We start from the raw sequence: 20,377 nt of genomic DNA, 5'->3' as shown, positions 1-20,377 counted from the left end.
CTCCAAACAGTATTATAGGCACCACATAGTCCTCCATACAGTATTATGGGCACCACATAGTCCTCCATATAGAATTAAGGGCCCCATATATTGCTCAATACAGTATAATGAACCCCACACATTCTTACATACAGTATAATCGGCCCCATTTATTGCTCCATAAAGTTTAATGGGCCCCATATATTGCACCATACAATATAATGAGCCTCATATATTACTCCATGCAGTATATAATAGCCCCCATATATTTCTCCATATAGTAAAAAAAAGGGGCCTCATATATTGCTCCACACAGTATAATGGGCCCCATATAATTTTCTATATAGTATATAATGGTACCATATATTGCTCCATACAGTATAATGGTCCCCATGTAATGCTCCATATAGTATACAATTGCCCCCATATAATGCTCCATCAAGTATAATGGCCCCCATATATTGCTCCATATACTATATAATGGGCACCATATAATGCACCATACAGAATATTGGCCCCATATATTGCTCCATACAGTATCATGGCCTGATATATTGACCATACAGTATAATGGCCCCCATATATTGCTTCATACAGCATATAATATGCCCATATAAATGCACAATACAGTATAGCGGCCCCATGTATTGCTCCATACAGTATAATGGGCCCCATATAATGCTCCATATAGTATATAATGGTCCCCATATATTGCTCCATACAGCATAATGGCCCCATATTTTGCTCCATACAGTATATGATGGTCCCCATACATTGCTTCATACAGCATGTAATTGGCCTAATATATTGCTTCATACAGTATATAATGGCCCCCATATATTGCTCCATACAGTATATAATGGCCCCTATATATTGCTCCATTCAGTGTATATTGGGCCACATAAAATGGACCAAACAGTATAATGGGCCCCATATAATGCTCAATACAGTATATAATGAGCCAATGTAATGCTCCATACAGTATATAATGACCCCCATATATTGCTTCATACTGTATATAATGGGCCCTATATAGTGGACCATATAGTATAATGGCCCCATATATTGCTACATAAAGTATAATGGCTCCCATATATTGCTCCATACAGTATATAATGGGCCCCGTATAATACTCCATACATTATAATGGGCCCATATAATGCTGTGTACATAAAAAAATCAAATACTCATCTTTCCCGTTTCCTGCAGGTCGATTCTTCTCAGTGTCTCCTGACTCTCTGCACTGCTCAGCACAGAGGGCGCACTGTAGTGACGTCATCGCGCCCTCTGCCTGAGATGTCACAGAGTCAGAGACTCTGAAGGCACTGACGCTGCGGGGAACGGGAAAGTTGAGCATTAAGTTGAGCATTTAAGGGGGGACACAGCGCTAGCACCAGGCTCCCCCAACTCACAGGCCCCATAGCAAGCCAGTGTCCCCAATGGCAAGTGCCCCCCCCCTTCGCTCAGGGCCCCAACACTTGCTTTGGTGAACTGGGTGGTGATGCCGTGCCTGTTCATCGCAGTGGGTCAGGTCAGATTGTGTGAATGCCACTGCCTCCTGAACTTTTAATGGGCCCATGCCCCTAAAAACTTTCGGCTTTAGCCTAGTCAAAGTCCTGACTTTAATCCAATTGAGGTGCTGTAGCATGACCTTAAAAAGGCGGTTCATGCTCGGAAACCCTCCAATGTGGCTGAATTGCAACAATTTTGAAAAGATGAGTGGGTCAAAAATCTTCCAAAGCATTGTAAAAGACTCATTGCCAGTTACCGAAAACACTTGATTGCAGATTTTGCTGCTAAGGGTGGTCCAACCAGTTATTAGGTTTACAGGGCAATCACTTTCTCAAACAGGGCCCTGTAGGTTTGGATTTCTTTTTCCCTTAATTATAAAGACCTTCATTTAAAAGCTTAATTTTGTGTTAACTTCTGTTATCTTTGTCTAATATTTACATTTGTTTGGTGATCTAAAATATTTAAGTGTGACAAATATGCAAAAGTGTAGGAAATCAGGAAGGAGGCAAACACTTGACTGCGCATTCCAAGATGGGACCTCCGAGATACCAGGCCTCTCTCCTACCCCCTGATCCCTGTACCCCGTAACTATTAATACCCCCCAAAATTAAAACACAACAATTATTTCATTTTGGATAATTTGGCCACAGCGGCCATTTTATTAATAACAAACATAAACAACCATTTATACATTTGCATAAACCTTGAGGGGAGGGTTCTTGGAGCTAATAAATCTGGCCCTAATAGGCAAAAGCCCAAAACCAACATGAAAAAACCCTTGTTTACCCTCAGCCGTAACCACCAGCTCGAGGGCACCATGTAACCCGTTTACCGGGCAAACCAACCCCAAAGCTCCCGAGGTAAAATCCCTGTCCAGAGCCAGTAAACCAAAGCCAGATCAACCCCATGAAACCAACTCCAAGAACCCCGCCCCCCGCCAACCACGAGCAGCACTGAACACCTCAGGCTCGCGAGTGCCCCACCACCGCCATGGCCCTCTCTACCCCTTCTTGAATTGCCAACAACCAGAAATCCAGACCAATATCGTTCAAATGAACGCCATCACTCCTCCAATAATTTCCAACACCAGCTTCCAACTCAAAGTGGCGAACCGCCACCCCCCCATTGCGAGAAACAAAACTTGCCACAGCCCTGTTTAACTTAACCCGGGCCCTATTGATACCCTTCATAGAGCGTACCGCCCTCCACGTTTTCCTGGGCACTATGTCAGACCACACTGTAACCATTCCTGGGAAAGATACCCACAAACGTAAAAAATCATACCGTATATCCCGAATTAATTCTCTCACCGGCTTAGAACCCAAATCATTACCACCCAAATGTACCACTACAATATCCGGGGAACGATCCAAACTAACCGATCTGGAAAACTCGGTCAAAAACCCTCGCCACGACATGCCCCGAAAACCCAACCATCGGACCACCACCACCGCCCTCTGAAATCCCAATTGCCTACCATCTTGTCTAACATCAGCACGAATCGCCCCCCAATGCACAAAAGAATGTCCGAAAATCCACGCCAGAAGTGGGGTCCGACCTGCAAAACACAACGATAATGAATACCACCACAGAATCAATTCCGCACATAAGATAAATAACGATTCGACGACCACCTACCAATACGACGAATAACCTCCGGACCCAGCCCCAAACCAGCCGCCTCAGATGCTGCCCCAATTCGAAATGAATGCGTCCCGAATGACAAGGGATCCAGGCCTAAAATTGTCAACGCTTGTCTCAAAACTGCCGTAAACTGGAACCGCGATAAAAATTCACCCTGGCGGTGCCGCAAAAGTGGGCCAGACCTATCTGGCCCCAAACCCCAATAATCTTCCAAACACCGAAAGGGGCACATCGCCCCCCCAATCACTTTTCCTAACACCACACGTCTTCCTTTCCCAAACTGATCGGTCTTTGACCGCCGAATCCAAAAGGCAACCCCACCTGACCAAAATTCAATATCCTCCGCCAACAAACCTGCTAGGGGAAACCAACTCCCCTATTCTCAACGCCCCAAAAAAGGCCAACGAAAACGCCAATCGAAACAGAACAGCCTCATAGTCAGAACCACAAACTTCCCCCAATGCTACTCCCAGACGCTCCAACATCCCGAAAGATATGGGCCGTCGAGTATCGCAAGTTGAAAAACCCCTCCTAAAACCTTTTAATGCCTGCCGAATCAAGAAATCCTTAGTGACATCGACGGAACCCTGGAGCCTAAAACCAAAAGCAACACCAGCTATAAATTTGTTCAATTTTGACACTGACCAACCCCATTCCTCCGCCGATCCAATCAAAAGCAAAATAGCCATCACCCTGTCGTCATCCGATTCAACTGAACCCAACTGTTCCAACCACCCTACCCACAAATGCCAAGACGCCTCATAACCTGACCACGTCCTTGCGGACACTGAAGACTGTATCAGCCGACCTCCTCGTCCGCAACAATCCGCCACAAATGAGAAGGGCATGTCGTTCCGGCATCTTCCGCTTCTGGAGTCAACTCCCGGAAACGTTCCCACTGTAAACGAGACAGAGCATCGGCTATAGAATTTTGAATGCCGGGAACATGTACAGCCGAAATCCATGCATTCAACTCCAAGCACCGCAAAACCAACTCCCTAACCAATTTGATTACCGGAGGAGATGATGACGACAGACTATTTATCACTGACACCACACTTGAATTGTCGCAATGAAAACGTATCCGCCTGTCCTTAAAAATACTGCCCCAAATGAACACCGAAACAACGATTGGAAACAATTCCAACAACGCCAAATTTTTTGTAAAACCCGCTTCGCGCCACCAATCAGGCCATTCCCCAACACTCCACTTTCCGGCACAATAAGCCCCGTATCCGACACTACCAGCCGCATCCGTAAAAATTTCACAATCAAAAGCGTCCAAATCCTCCTGTTGAATCAGGGCCCTACCGTTATAGTTTTCCAGGAAACACCTCCATACCGCCAAATCCTCTCTGTGCTCTTTGTTCAAGCGTACAAAATGATGAGCTGAACGCACTCCCGCCGTAGCCCTTGATAATCTCCTGCAAAATATCCTGCCCATCGGCATAATACGGCACGCAAAGTTCAACCGCCCCAACAGAGACTGAAGCTCTTTCAACGTAACCTTGCGCAACTTCTCGCATCTCAACACCTCTTGCTTTAAAGCCAACAGCTTCTCCTCAGGCAAGCGACACTCCATCTTCTCCGAGTCAATGAGAATGCCTAAAAAACTCAACACCGTAACAGGTCCCTCTGTTTTATCACGCGCTAAGGGGACACCAAAGTGTCCTGCCACCCACTCCATTGCGGCCAACAGATTACCGCACAACAAAGAATCCGTGGGGCCCACAAACAAAAAATCATCTAAATAATGAATAACAGACGGAACCTGAGAAACATCCCGAACAACCCACTCCAAAAAAGTACTAAAAGCTTCAAACAGCGAGCAAGAAATTGAACAACCCATAGGCAAACACCTATCCAAATAAAACCCCCCGTTCCAAAAACACCCTAACAGCGGGATACTGTCGGGATGAACAGGAAGTAGACGGAAAGCCGACTCAACATCAGTCTTAGCCATTAGTGCACCCTTGCCATACCTACGAACCCACTGCACCGCAGCGTCAAAGGAGGTATAAACCACAGAGCAAAGCTCCTCAGCTATCCCGTCATTAACTGACTGGCCCTTTGGATAAGACAGATGCTGAATAAGGCGAAACTTATTAGGCTCTTTTTTCGGAACAACCCCCAGAGGCGAAACAACCACCCCTTCCACAGGTAACTCGCTAAACGGACCCGCCATGCGCCCTAACTCAACTTCCTTCGCCAACTTAGCCGTAACCACATCAGCCTGAAGGTTAGCCGACCTCAAATTCTTTTTTGAAAAGGGGATAGCATGAGCAGGATGAGGAATCCTAAAACCCTCCGAAAAACCATCCCACAACAACGTAGCCTTTTCTCTATCCGGATACCTACTTAGATAAGGGGCCATCTTTAGAACCTTCACCGGTGTCACCCCCATGACCGCCTCCCACCGCTGGTTTGCCCCTTGCTTTTTTAAAACACTTGGCCACTCCATGTGAGGCCCCTCCACAGTGAGAACAGACATGCTTGAACTTGCATGTACTGCCATATTTGCATTGGCCGTCATTAAACTGCCAACATGTCCCTGTTTTGTCCTTAACCCCTTGTGACCCCTGTCCCCCACTTCCTTGCCCTGACTGCTGACCGCTACTCCCTCCACCCCCGTGAAAGGACTGCCCAAAACGCGTCGGAGCCATCACCTTTAACCACAAACCTATGTCTTTCTGCTCCCATTTTATCTCGGGTCTAATCGCCTTCCTTTGTCGGAACTGCTCGTCATAGCGTAACCACGCCTGGCCTCCGTACGCCCTGTATGCTTCCCCTATCGCATCAACATAGCAGAACAAACCTGCACAATTCTCCGGAAACTTTTTGCCTATGACACCTGCCAAAATGAAAAAGGCCTGCTGCCAATTCACAAACGTCTGCGGTATCAATCGCCAACGCCTCTTCTCCTCCTCCTCCTTCTTACTGTCCTCCTTCTTACCCTTATCCAGATTGAACTTCTCCAGGGGCAACAGGGAGAAAATCTCTACGTATTCGTCTTTCCATATTTTCTCTTTTACCTCTTTCTTTAAATGGGCCCCCAATGGCCCCTCAAAACACACGTAAACCTCCCCCTTAGCTCTATCATCCAACTTAATCCTGTCTCCTTTATCCTTGTCTGTCTGTACCGACACCGACACCCCTGCCGTCGACGCCTGCTCACTATCCCTACCAGATCCGACTACCACCCCCGAACCCGTACCTGAAGCCGGCAACCAAGCACCTAACGGGGGCGACCGCACACTATCCCGGCCCTCCCCATCCAATCTCCTCAAAATCTGGGACATACCCGCCAAGAGTTCCCTGACCCCCGGGACCCCCCCGGTGCTAGGCCCCCCACTCCCTGCCAAAGCAACCCCCCCATAGCAACTATCCCCAGCCCGAGCACCACTATCCCACCCCGCAACAGAATTATTCTCATACTCACTAAGCTGCGCGGGTGCTGTGTCCCCGCCAGCCGTGCGATCACCGAACTCCCGCGGGTCGCTCCTGGAACCGGAATCCTCCGCGCCGCTGTGTTGCTCCAGGCCCGCGCCCCTGGCCTCCTCGTCACCAGGGGGGACCGGAGCAGATGAACTGGAACTCTCCCTGGACCTTCTGGGTGACCTGGACCTAGCGGCCGCCAGCCCGACTCCTGACCTGTCTTCGTGCTGGGCTCTGCCACGAGCCCCAGCCGCTGCCAATGTTCTCCCCCGCCGTGCTGGGCCAGGCTGTGGTGATGAGGTGCGCCTGCCCGTTGCTCTGCCTCTTGTCGTGCCGCCCCTGCCGGGCCCCCGGGGTGGTTCCAACCCGGAGGCACCCGCCGCCGCTCCGCTGGTCCTCACTTGCCCCGCCGCCGCTCCATGCGCTCTGCTTCTTGTCGCCGGTGATGTCGCCGGCGCCGCAGACACCGCCGCTGCGCACCGGGAACTGCTCCTGCTGGGCGCCGCCATGTTAGAGCCGCGACCCGGAACTCCTGCAGTCACTTCCGGTGCGGCGTGTATGTCCCTCTGGGCCTGCGCCGCCGCTGCTCCCCTCCGACGTCCAGCGCCAGCAGCGCCGGCCTGTGGATTCCTACCGGAGGGCGGGCCGGGGAGGGTAGGTGACCGCCGACCCGCACCCTACGCAGGGTCCCAAGAGGGGCTCCGTGGCCGGCGGTTGCCGCGCCCTCTCAGCTCCGGTGACAGGCGCTCCGGGGGACGGGTCCTCCTGGATCTGGTCCCCTGGGCACCCGGACTGCCCAGTAATGACCCCAGCTGGTCCTCCAGCCAGCCTCCACGCCGCGACCTCGCCATCTCCCGCAGCTGCCCGAGGATCTCATCGACGGAGGCCATCCTGCACGTCTTCACAGGTCAGATATCTAACAGTAATGGCCCCCTTTCCCGCACTTTCCTATAGCCCGCCCCATAACTCCAGCCACCCCCCTACTCCTCCCCCATCCCCTAATCCAATCACCTCTCCCTGATTATTATTTAAAAATTGCTCCCCTGCGTTCCCTTGGCAACGCAGTCATGGGGGGCTTTCGTTAACTCCGTTCCTACAGCCCCCCCTCTTTCACACAACTGTAAGTTCTGAACAAGCACTTTTTCATAATTTACAAATATATTGTACTCATGAATACTGCTCCATTGCAGTTTTGGTGAAAAACTGTTTATCTGCTGCAAATCTACCAGTTATTTGAATGCTGAGCTCTTTATAACCTGACAGCTTTCACTGTGCACAGTGCATAGACAGAAAGCTGCCATTCAGTGTTGGAGGCATAGTTGGACTATTTGGCAGCTGGTTTTCTAGTCCTCTAGTAATAATCCCCTGCTGATAAAACAATGATTTTATAAAAACTACAACAATCACTAATTTTGTGAATTAATTGTATACAAAATCTAGGTGATAAATGGATTGTAACAGCTGCTCACTGCTTACATCACGAATTGGAGGAAGAAAATGCAGTTCTTACGCAAGAAGACCTTTTAACTCCATCTTCTTTCAACATTATTTTAGGTAAGCGGGCTTAGAAGCAATGGCAACACTTTGCTGTCGTCTTTAGGACTCATGCAGATAAGAGTATAAATTGGACATGTGCTGTAATATTTTTAATCATCTATTACTTGCATCCGAGTCTTGAATGAGACTTACACATTCAAGTGTATGGTTGCAAGAAGAAAAATCATATGCAACACCAACCATCAGAGTGGCATCCAATTTTTACAGATAGATTTCTATTGTAAGGACGGGGTCACACTAGCATAGAATACGGAAGCGTGCTATGCGAGAAAACATCGCATAGCACTTGGACCAATGTTAATCTATGGGGCAGCTCACATCACCGTATTTTTTCTCCAGCGTATTCAACGTGCATGTAAATCGCAGCATACTGCGATTGTCACCGAGACTCGGCCGAGACTCGCCAATGCAAGCCTATGGGTGCGAGAAAAAAAATCGCACAGCACTCAGACCATGCTGTCCAATTTTTATGCACCGGTGTCCTTTGAAAAGCCAGCAATTCATGTGTAAGTACAGTAAAATCACAGTGACAGATTAGAATAGAATAAATAGAATAGGTATATACACATAGAATACATATATATATATATATATATATATGTCAGTGACACACACATATGTATATACAGTATAGTAGATAGATAGATAGATAGATAGATAGATAGATAGATAGATAGATAGATATAGTAAAAAATGGAACAGCACACTGGTATAACTTATCTCTGGGTGCAGAGCCTCCAGGCAACCTGTCCACTGGTCGTCCACATTCAATATAGATCAAAAAAGAAGGCAGCACTCCATTTTTCCAAGTAGATATAGGATTTATTCAAATCCACATATCAGTGCGACGTTTCAGCTCTATTGAGCTTTTCTCAAGCAGTGGATACAGGTTCCTTAGTGCATTTATATAGTACTCAAACATCCTTAATTACCGCCATTTGTGCTTAATTATATTCAGATATATTAAATAAAGTGCATCTGTGCATTTGTGCATTTATAAGTGTTAATACTGACGGCCACGCCGTTCTTACCGCTGCAGGAGTCTGTTACTGATGGAGGACGCCATTACTTCTGTCGGCGTTCACAAATATCTATTGCGCATGTCCGCTGTGTCATACCACTTAGTTGAACTGCAAGCCAATTGGATAAGCTTGGCGCATGCGCGGTAGCGCTAAATTTCGCCATTTTCTTGTAGATATAATTACTAGAGCTCCAAATGTACAAAAAGGGGGCGTATCAATGTGCTTTTGAGTACGTAAGTGGGCATAACTATATCTAATGCCACCACTTATTTAAATTACGCATACCCATTAACACTGCTATTAAGCATAAGCACCATATCTATTTCCAAAACCATCTAGGTCCTACATGGACACTAGTTCCTATAAATATATGTAGCAAACGCATATGGGACATTGTAATCACCACCCTGACACTGCGAGTATAGCCTTAACAGGCCGTACCTCACAGATCAGATAGCATTCGGTCGTGGGCAAGTCAAACCACTGTCAGGCTGCCCACAATCCGGATCGCCATAAAGTGGTGACATGCCCCAGCGTATTCACAAAATTCTCTCATCGGATACATAACAGGTACTATAGCCTCATTTTAGCTCACTTTATTAAATTGGCCTCAGTTCAACAAGATACTTATATGTCAAATTAATCAAATTATATAATAAATTTACAACAAATAATAACATTTTTATATAATGCATGTCCTCCATGTTCACTTTGTCCTTCACAGCGGTAATTCGGCATGGTCGACTTCTTATCTATATAAAGGATAAAATAAGAAAAGTGCATTAGTGCCTCTTCTTAACTTAAAAACAACAACAAAATAGCAATAACATGGGACCATATAACCATACATTACATTCAAATAATCGTATGCATCTTAAAATCAACATTAAGACCCCCAGGTTTTAGGGTATTGAGCTCGTATATCCACATAAGTTCTTTCTTTTTGAGGATTGATTCTCTATCTCCCCCTCTTCTCTGTAGAGGGACAGTATCAATAATTTTAAACCGTAGGTCTTTTTCTGTGTGCTTATGTTCGGTAAAATGCTTGGGGACCGGGAGATCAGTTCTCTTTTTCCGTATGGTATATCTATGTTGGTTCATTCTAACCTTAAATTCACAGGTTGTTTCTCCAACGTACCACAAGTTGCAAGGACATGTGAGGACATAGATGACATACTCTGAGCTACAGGTCAAAAAGTGTTTAATTTTGTACGTTTTATCTGTCACTGGATGTCCAGTGACAGATAAAACGTACAAAATTAAACACTTTTTGACCTGTAGCTCAGAGTATGTCATCTATGTCCTCACATGTCCTTGCAACTTGTGGTACGTTGGAGAAACAACCTGTGAATTTAAGGTTAGAATGAACCAACATAGATATACCATACGGAAAAAGAGAACTGATCTCCCGGTCCCCAAGCATTTTACCGAACATAAGCACACAGAAAAAGACCTACGGTTTAAAATTATTGATACTGTCCCTCTACAGAGAAGAGGGGGAGATAGAGAATCAATCCTCAAAAAGAAAGAACTTATGTGGATATACGAGCTCAATACCCTAAAACCTGGGGGTCTTAATGTTGATTTTAAGATGCATACGATTATTTGAATGTAATGTATGGTTATATGGTCCCATGTTATTGCTATTTTGTTGTTGTTTTTAAGTTAAGAAGAGGCACTAATGCACTTTTCTTATTTTATCCTTTATATAGATAAGAAGTCGACCATGCCGAATTACCGCTGTGAAGGACAAAGTGAACATGGAGGACATGCATTATATAAAAATGTTATTATTTGTTGTAAATTTATTATATAATTTGATTAATTTGACATATAAGTATCTTGTTGAACTGAGGCCAATTTAATAAAGTGAGCTAAAATGAGGCTATAGTACCTGTTATGTATCCGATGAGAGAATTTTGTGAATACGCTGGGGCATGTCACCACTTTATGGCGATCCGGATTGTGGGCAGCCTGACAGTGGTTTGACTTGCCCACGACCGAATGCTATCTGATCTGTGAGGTACGGCCTGTTAAGGCTATACTCGCAGTGTCAGGGTGGTGATTACAATGTCCCATATGCGTTTGCTACATATATTTATAGGAACTAGTGTCCATGTAGGACCTAGATGGTTTTGGAAATAGATATGGTGCTTATGCTTAATAGCAGTGTTAATGGGTATGCGTAATTTAAATAAGTGGTGGCATTAGATATAGTTATGCCCACTTACGTACTCAAAAGCACATTGATACGCCCCCTTTTTGTACATTTGGAGCTCTAGTAATTATATCTACAAGAAAATGGCGAAATTTAGCGCTACCGCGCATGCGCCAAGCTTATCCAATTGGCTTGCAGTTCAACTAAGTGGTATGACACAGCGGACATGCGCAATAGATATTTGTGAACGCCGACAGAAGTAATGGCGTCCTCCATCAGTAACAGACTCCTGCAGCGGTAAGAACGGCGTGGCCGTCAGTATTAACACTTATAAATGCACAAATGCACAGATGCACTTTATTTAATATATCTGAATATAATTAAGCACAAATGGCGGTAATTAAGGATGTTTGAGTACTATATAAATGCACTAAGGAACCTGTATCCACTGCTTGAGAAAAGCTCAATAGAGCTGAAACGTCGCACTGACATGTGGATTTGAATAAATCCTATATCTACTTGGAAAAATGGAGTGCTGCCTTCTTTTTTGATCTAGATAGATAGATAGATAGATAGAAGCCGGTAATTCATCTGTCGTGTTCTGTAAAATCACTGCAGGAGCCGACAGGATAGAAGAGATGGATTACATATAGTAAATACAAATGGAATAGATAGATACTGTATATATATATATATATGTCAGTGACAAATATATTTAGTACAGTGTGTGTGCAAATTACTGGACATGCATTTAATTAATAAAAGATTATTTTTCGGAAACAATGGCGTTTTCTCCCGCCCTATTTTCGTAACCAGCAGAGGGAAAGCCGATGGCTGGGGGCAGATGTTTATAGCCTGGGAAGGGGGTAATACCCATGGAGCTACCCAGGCTATTAATATCAGCTCACAGCTGTATAATTAGTCCTCATTCTCCTGTAATAAAACTAAAATAAAAACAACAATATACCATACCTCTCCGTCGTTCTGTCCCATGCCGTAATCCAAGTCTGGGGGAGAAATAGTTTTCAACTTGGACGGTGCCAAGATATGGTGCCGTCCAGGCTGAGAACCACTGGTGAATGAACTGCTGCAAGCGCAGCCTCAGTGATTAAAGGTGACGTCACTGATGCTGCGTTCCTAGCAGCAACCTCCCTCCGGCTCTAGTAGACAAACGTGGACCTGGGTGTTTATATATCCCTAGTCTGCTGCAGAGAGTCACTGGTGATATTTACATTTTTCCCTTGTGAAGAATTGGAGCTATAGCAGTCGGCTAAATTGCTCTCTGAAGCTGTTTGAGGAAGTTTGGTGTTACCTCTCTGAGTTTGCCCAAGCTAAGTTCATTCCTCTTGTCTGTCTACCTTTTAGTATTTTGTTTACAGTGAGGATTGACCAGTGCTCATCCTTTTCCCCTCCCTATCCAGGGCCTAGCTTTAGAGAGATACAGGGCTTAGGTTCCTGCTCGGCGATTGGTGAGAAACCAATTTAGGGATGGTAGGGCAGGTAGGGTGTTATTAGATCGGCCTAGGGGTCTCCACTCACCCTTTCCCTAGTGTCTGGGCTTCCTTCCTCTCATCTCTTCATGTTGCACTTAGTCTTCCCACACTGTGTGTGACATACAGGCTGATCAGTTGTAGATATCATATGGGACAAAACAATTTTTGCTGATTTTTTTTAAAGGACCGTCAGTTGCTGAGGGTATGAGTGCCAGTGAATTCATTAGACAGGTTCTAGCAGATATCACACTACATATTTGACAGAGGAGTAAAAAATACTCTTCTTAGCAATTTTGAGGTGTATTTTTAGCCAAGAATGAGGATATAATTTGCAGTAATTCAAATCTGTAGTACAAAGATGAGTGTACATCTACATAGATACATCTGACTTGGGCAAAAGTGCGGCCTGCCGGCCACATCAAGTCCAAACGGGCTCTACCATACGGCCACACTCTTCCACCTGGTGTCCAAGGTTGCAAACTGTCCACAAATTCCAGGGCAGTCCATTAAAATATGATACTTTTGTGCCTGGTCTTAAAGGGAAGGTGCTACGATTTTTATTTTTGCATGAATAATTATTGATTATATAATCAATTTTTGTTACAAAATTAAATACACTAACAGGCAGGTGGTAGTCGTTACCCACCTGCCTGTTTTGCCTGTCGCTGTTCTTCAATGGCACAGAGCAGTCAGTACTGCTCCTGCCATCAATTCAGCTGTCTCTGCTGACATCACATTGACAGAGCAATGGCTTCCTTTCTGAAACGCTCTGTCGACCAGGTGTGTCTTCCGTCATCATGCTGATTGACACTCGGCTCCCCGAGTTAGACAACAGGAGTCCGCTGTCAATCAAAATGACATCAGCAGACATGCCCCATTAACAGGGCGGAAAATAAGCCACTTCTCTGTTGACATGATGTCAGTAAAGACAGGAGTAGTCTGTGACAGTTTGGTAGTGGCGCTGGGCACAATAGGCAGTACGCAGCAACTGGTGCTTAGGCACTTTTTTATACAAAGTCCCGGGGACTGCCATTGGGGGCTGCCATTTGCCTTTGCTGGTGTTGGCTCTCTGACAGCATCTCCTACACTGGGTCTGCCTCTGCTGTGATCTCATCATGCCGCTTGCATGATCATGTCACAGCTGTCGAAGTAGATCAACACCATTTTATTGAAGTTCACAGCTATGTTGTGAGCTTCACTTTCTCCCTGTCACCACCCACAGTGCAAGCAGTGACGGAAAATACAGGAAGAGGTGAGTATCCATGGGAGTGAGCAGAGTACACAGCCTGACAGTAGTAGTACAGTACTAGACTGCTGATCACCGCTCTCCACTGCTTTTACCACTTGTGATTACAGTGCAGCAGAGAAATCGTCACACTGCTGTGCTCTGATCACTGATACAACCCTGCTATGTCACTGTAATACTCTGAAAGAGACTTACACTAATATAACCGATCATGTATCTAATGTCATCATGTGTGGTACGCCTCACAGAGTGAAAACATAAAGTAAAAAGTCCATACAACATACAGTGGGTCCACCCGCTCAGGACAGTGTCCAGTTGTTTAAGTCTTAGCACAGACCAACACAAAGGAGATCCACACATCTCCAGCTCCAGACCCTGAATGCCAGGCCACGCCCCTGGAGTTGAGAAATGTGAGCAGTCATTCCCATCCATCTCTTATGACTGCTCAAAAAAACCCGGCCCAGGAATGGCATGATAACTCTCTCAGCAGTATATGTGCTGGAGCATGCTTCCGAGTTCAAATCACCACAGCTAATAGATGCGATGACACATATCTCCCCTCAATGACTCATCCGGTGGCCATCTTACATACCCTCCACCTCTGCCCAAAGCCGGGGGCGTGGCACCTACTGCCAACAAACAGTTAACTCTCAACAGAGCGTCAGCATTTAAAATCCAGTTTCCCTGGCCTATGCTCCATATGGAAGTTAAAATCCTCAAGTACTAGGAACCACCTGGTCACTCGGGCATTGTTCCCTTTCTTCTCCCTCATCCACTTCAGTGGGGCATGGTCTGACACTAGTCTGAACCTCCTGCCTAAGAAGTAGTACGTTAAAGTGTCCAAGGCCCACTTGATGGCTAAACATTCCACCTCCACTATGGAATAATTATTCTTGCATGATGACAACTTCCAGCTAAGATACATTGTGGCTTGCTCTACCCCGCTCACCTCTTGAAATAAGTCAGTGCCCACCACAAACTCCTTGGAGAAATCGGGTGCTACCAGCACCTGCTGTTTTCACAGGGCCAGCTTCAGTTCCTGGAAGGCTGTCTTAGCTTCTGGAGACCACTTAGCCAAAGCCGATTTTGTCTCTTTAAGGAGGTCTGTCAGAGACGCAGCTACCATGGTAAAGTTTGGGATAAACTGGCAGTAATAGTCCACAATACCCAGGAACACCCTGACCTGCTTCTCCGAGAGAGGTTGTGGCCAGCCCTGGACTGCCTCAACTTTGTTTATCTGGGGTTTTATTTAGTCCCTGCCTACAACATAGCCCAAATATTTCACTTCCTCTATTCCCAAGGCATATTTCTTCGGGTTTATGAAAAATCCCCTCCTTCCGTAGAGCATCAAATATCACCTGGACCTTGCTCAGATGGCTTCCCCAATCCTGGCTGAATTTCACAATGTTGTCTAGGTAGGCCACTGCGTACCTCATGTGAGGAGCTAGGATCCAGTCCATGGCTCTCTGGAATGTGGCTGGAGCACCTTGCAACCCAAATGGCATCCTTGTGTATTGGAAGCATCCATCTGGTGTAAAAAAGGTGGTCTTTTCCTTGTCATCTTGGGACATGGGAATTTGTCAAAACTTTTTTGTGAGGTCAAGGCCAAGGGTAGTAATATGGCGAGCCGTCCCTAGCCTTTTAATTAACTTATTGACCCATGGAATGGGGTATGCATCGGACTTAGAAACTTCGTTCAGCTTCCTATAGTCATTATAAAACCACCATTTCCCATCTGCCATCTGGTTTCGGCACTAAGACTATTGGACTGGACCAGCCACTCTTGGATTCCTCAATGAATCCAAGGCTCAGTATCTGCTTCACTTCCTTTGAGATCATCTCTCATAGGGCTTAAGGAATCCGGTATGGCTTCAAGTTGACCTGGACATGAGGTTCCCTCAGGACCTCATGCTCTATGACCTTCGTACAACCTAGAAGTTCTGAGAACAGGTCTCTGTTATGCTGTAGCAACTCTCGGCACTGCTGCTTCTGTGAGCGGGACAAGGTATCTGCCACCTTAAAATCCTCTGCACTGACATCTGATTTGGCCACCAGTGAAGGAGCTTCCACAGGATCTCTGTCCTGCTGCAGTTTAATCATGTTCACGTAGTATACTTGGTAGGGCTTCCGCTTCCCTGGTTGGTGGACTTTGTAGTTGACATCACAAATTTTCTCCACCACCTTAAGGGACCCTGCCACTCTGCCAGGAATTTGGTCTTCACCGTGGGCACCACGGTGGGTACTTGATCCCCATGGTTGAAGTGTCTCACCCTCGCCAACCTATTGTGCACCCTCGACTGTGCCTCTTGTGCTTTGAGGAGGTGTTTTCTCATGAGGGGCATCACCTTGGCAATTCTCTCTTGCATCTTGGCCACATGCTCTATCACACTCTGGTAGGGTGTAGACTCTGCCTCCCACATCTCTTTTGCTATGTCGAGGAGCCAATGGGGGTGTCAGCCATACAAGAGTTGGTACGGTAGTAGACAGTCCATGTCATGGCCATCCTTCTCTACGACCTTCAACATGGCCTTCAAGGTTTTATTGAACCTTTCTATCAAGCCATCCATCTGTGGATGGTAGACTGAGGTCCGGAGTTGTGTGATTTGCAGGGTTTTGCACAACTCCTTCATCACCTTTGACATAAACGGGGTCCCTTCATCCATCAGGATCTCTTTAAGTAACCTCGTTTTAGAGAAGACATGGACCAACCCTTGGGCGATACACTTGGCAGGGAAGTTACGTAGTGAAATGGCCTCCGGGTATCATGTAGCATAGTCCAGTACCACCAAGATATACTGATGTCCTCTGGCGGACTGGAGCAGGGGTCCCCCTAAATTCATGGCTATGCAATCAAATGGCACCTCAATAATGAGCAACGGCACTAAGGGGCTACCAAAATGGGCCACTTGGGAAGTTAGCTGGCAGGTGGGACAGGACCTACAGAAATTCACAATATCACGGTGACAACTGGGCCAGTAGAACCTCTGGAGGATCTGTTCCTGGATTTTTCTGCACCAGGTGACCACCTAACACATATCTCCCCTCAAGGACTCATCCAGCGGCCATCTTACAATATATATCTATAGAGACATATATGTAAAGTGATATCTCTCTATATTATATATGTATACTAAAATAAATATACTATGAAATATATCAGAAAAGATAAAACTTTATTCCTATGGTTGCACATTGCTTGGTGCTGATGCTTGTTGTTCAAATGTTTTTATTAGAATTTTTACTAATTATCACTCAAAGAATTAAAGATATACTGTAATAGTAATAATATGAACATTGAATGTTGGGGGAGACAGAAGGAAAAAGGAAGAGTAGGGAAGATGACCACTGATGTGATCTCTCACTCTCATGATAAGATGTAGCAAATTAAAGATAGAGGAAGGAGGGAAAGGAGGGATTTCCTGGGGTCTTGAGTGGATGTGATAGGTGCTGGCTTACAGGCCAGTGCAATGCATGATGGAATTTGTAGTAATAATGCACAGGAAGCCACAAGAGAGGATATTGTCAATTAACCCCATCAGAGCTGTAGGTAATATTGATAAAATAAAATAATGTATGTACTGCAACCCTCAACCTACTGTCTTCTTCCCCACCATCCTGTAGAATGTAAGCCTGCAAGAGCAGAGTCCTCGCCCCTCTGTATCAGTCTGTAATTGTTAGTTTGCTTACTGTAAGTGATATCTGTAATTTGTATGTAACCCCTTCTCATGTACAGCACCATGGAATCAATGGTGCTATATAAATGAATAATATTAATAATAATAATAATAATAATAATATTCAGACGCACATAATAGCAAGATTTATTAAAAAAAGAACTGGTACTGGACAACCTCCTTAATATTAAGGGTGGTGTCCTCTCAGGACAATCCTATTTGCTCTCATGCTACATGCTCTCCTACACATGGAATCATACAAGGGGGAGAAGTTCCTTCTGTTTAACAGTGTGACACTTGTGGGTGTGGATCCACTGAGTCCAGAGCGGGCTTATCCATGAGGTGCATAGCTAACTGACTACTGGGTCTTCACTAGAGCTTCTGATGGTGAGGAAAGGTTTGGCTGCTGGTAGTCCCCGGGTATCACTCCAGGATAGTCTTCGGGTGTGCAGCAGCTGACCGGAGGGTCAGAGACATGTGTACAGGGTACAGGATTATGAAGGCGGAGACGTGGTCAGACAATATAAGGTCAGGGCAGGCAGCAAGGGTTCAATAGACATAGCCATGGTCAGGAAGGGAGAGATCAGGATAAAAGGGTAGGCAAGTCAGATCGGAACACAGGTGAAACAATACAAGAAAGCACCTTACAGGAATCTAGACAGAAACTGAACTAGAACCTTAGATCAGGCGAGGAGTGGTGGATGAGCTGCCTAATATGCTCCCTGCTGCTTGGAGATAGACCAGAGGATCTCACCTCTGCAGGACATGATGGGGTTAAACACTTGCAGAAAGTGGTTGTGCCTCCTTATAGCCAGGTGGAGACTTACCAGCGGCAGGAAGATGCAGCAGTGTTGGAAATGCTATAAAAGTCAGCTCATCGAGACAGCTCACAACTGAGGAGAGCGAAGCAGTGACCTTAGTGGGTGGGGCAGCGCTTTCCACCTGTGTGAGTCACGGACATGACAAACAGTGACATTTTCCTTCATTGCCAGGATGGGAAGGAAAGCCTCTTTCATAAAAAAAAATTATATTATTCAGATCAGGGGTGTCAAACTGCATTCCTCAAGGGCTGCAAACAGGTCATGTTTTCAGGATTTCCTTGTATTGCACAGGTGATAATTAGTGTTGAGCGATACCTTCCGATATTTGAAAGTATCGGTATCGGATTGGATCGGCCGATATCCAAAAAATATCGGATATCGCCGATACCGATACCCGATACCAATACAAGTCAATGGGACACAAATATCGGAAGTGATCCTGGATGGTTCCCAGGGTCTGAAGGAGAGGAAACTCTCCTTCAGGCCCTGGGATCCATATTCATGTAAAAAATAAAGAAGAAAAATAAAAAATATGGATACACTCACCCTCGGACGAGCCCTGGCTGTCACCGCTGCAAGCGTCTGCCTCCGTTCCTAAGAATGCAGAAGGTGAAGGATCTTCGATGATGTCGCGGTCACATGAGCGGTCACGCGACCAATCACAAGACCGTGATGTCATCGCAGGTCCTACACACTGCATTCTTAGGAACGGAGGCTGCCGGTTGCACCGCTGAGGTCCAGGGTCCGTCGGAGGGGTGAGTATATCCATATTTTTTATTTTTATTCTTTATTTTTTACATGAATATGGATCCCAGGGCCTGAAGGAGAGTCTCCTCTCCTCCAGACCCTGGGAACCATACGCACCGCACACGCCTGGGAAGTTATAGGAACTTCCGATTCCGATTTCCGATATCACAAAAATATCGGAACTCGGTTTCGGAATTCCGATACAGCGAATATCGGCCGATACCCGATATTTGCAGTATCGGAATGCTCAACACTAGTGATAATTTAATCACCTGCACAGAATGATTCCAGCACCTTGTGCAATGAGAAGGAAATCTTGAAAACACGCATGGTTTGAGGCCCTCGAGGAATGCAGTTTGACACCCCTGATTCAGATCATACATTTCAATTTATGAACATTCACATAACACAGTTTTATTATTTTTCATTCACAAATCTATATTCCTAAGATTATGAGGGACAGACAGGAAATGTGATTATACATACTTGTGGATGTTTTTACTTGCTTGCAGCACGTCTTTGTGTTGAGTTTATTGGGATAGTTAAAATTTGCAAAAAACAACATTTTATCTGTATTGCACTGTTGACTACTTGTGAGTCCACAGAAAAAATCTGCAAATACAGAAAAAATAAATAAAGTTAAGAAATAGAAATGTCGATACTGTATGCTGTTGATTTTTCCTCTCCTAGCAATGTTTCAATGCCAGTTTTGGTGCATCCAAGCCTATTGGAAGAAGAGAAAATGGCATAAAGATACACATAATATGGTGAAGATGTGCCGCAACAGACATCCTTTCACATATAGGAAATTTTTATACAAAGATCTATATTTATTTAATTTTCCTTTTGCCAGGAAAACACAGGACTTTCAAAACTGATGATACCGAACAAATGCTCCAGGTCAAGAACTTTGTTCTGCATCCCAAATACAATAGCAGTACATTTCAGAATGATGTTGCCTTGGTGGAGCTATCAAGTAAAGCTTATCTCCATGATTATGTGTTGCCTGTATGCTTACCAGAAGTTGAAGTTCAGCCAGGTACTGCAGGTTCTACTAACAGAATGTAAGGATTGGATAATCATTTGCAG

General features: G+C 45.4%; 1 protein-coding gene across 1 annotated transcript in view; it reads left to right on the top strand.

Moving 5' to 3' along the window:
* MASP1 (MBL associated serine protease 1) overlaps positions 1-20,377 on the top strand; it is a 258,790-nt gene that overhangs the window by 193,099 nt on the left and 45,314 nt on the right. The window contains exons 12-13 of the mRNA XM_077290264.1: positions 8,011-8,124; positions 20,142-20,327. Of these exons, the coding sequence (XP_077146379.1) occupies positions 8,011-8,124; positions 20,142-20,327 (300 nt within the window). The remainder of the gene's footprint in view (positions 1-8,010; positions 8,125-20,141; positions 20,328-20,377) is intronic.

This window comes from Ranitomeya variabilis, chromosome 2, assembly GCF_051348905.1.
Source record: "Ranitomeya variabilis isolate aRanVar5 chromosome 2, aRanVar5.hap1, whole genome shotgun sequence".
Taxonomy (NCBI): Eukaryota; Metazoa; Chordata; class Amphibia; order Anura; family Dendrobatidae; genus Ranitomeya; species Ranitomeya variabilis.
Note: the sequence above shows the minus strand (reverse complement) of the source record. Positions and strands in the feature narration are given on the sequence as shown.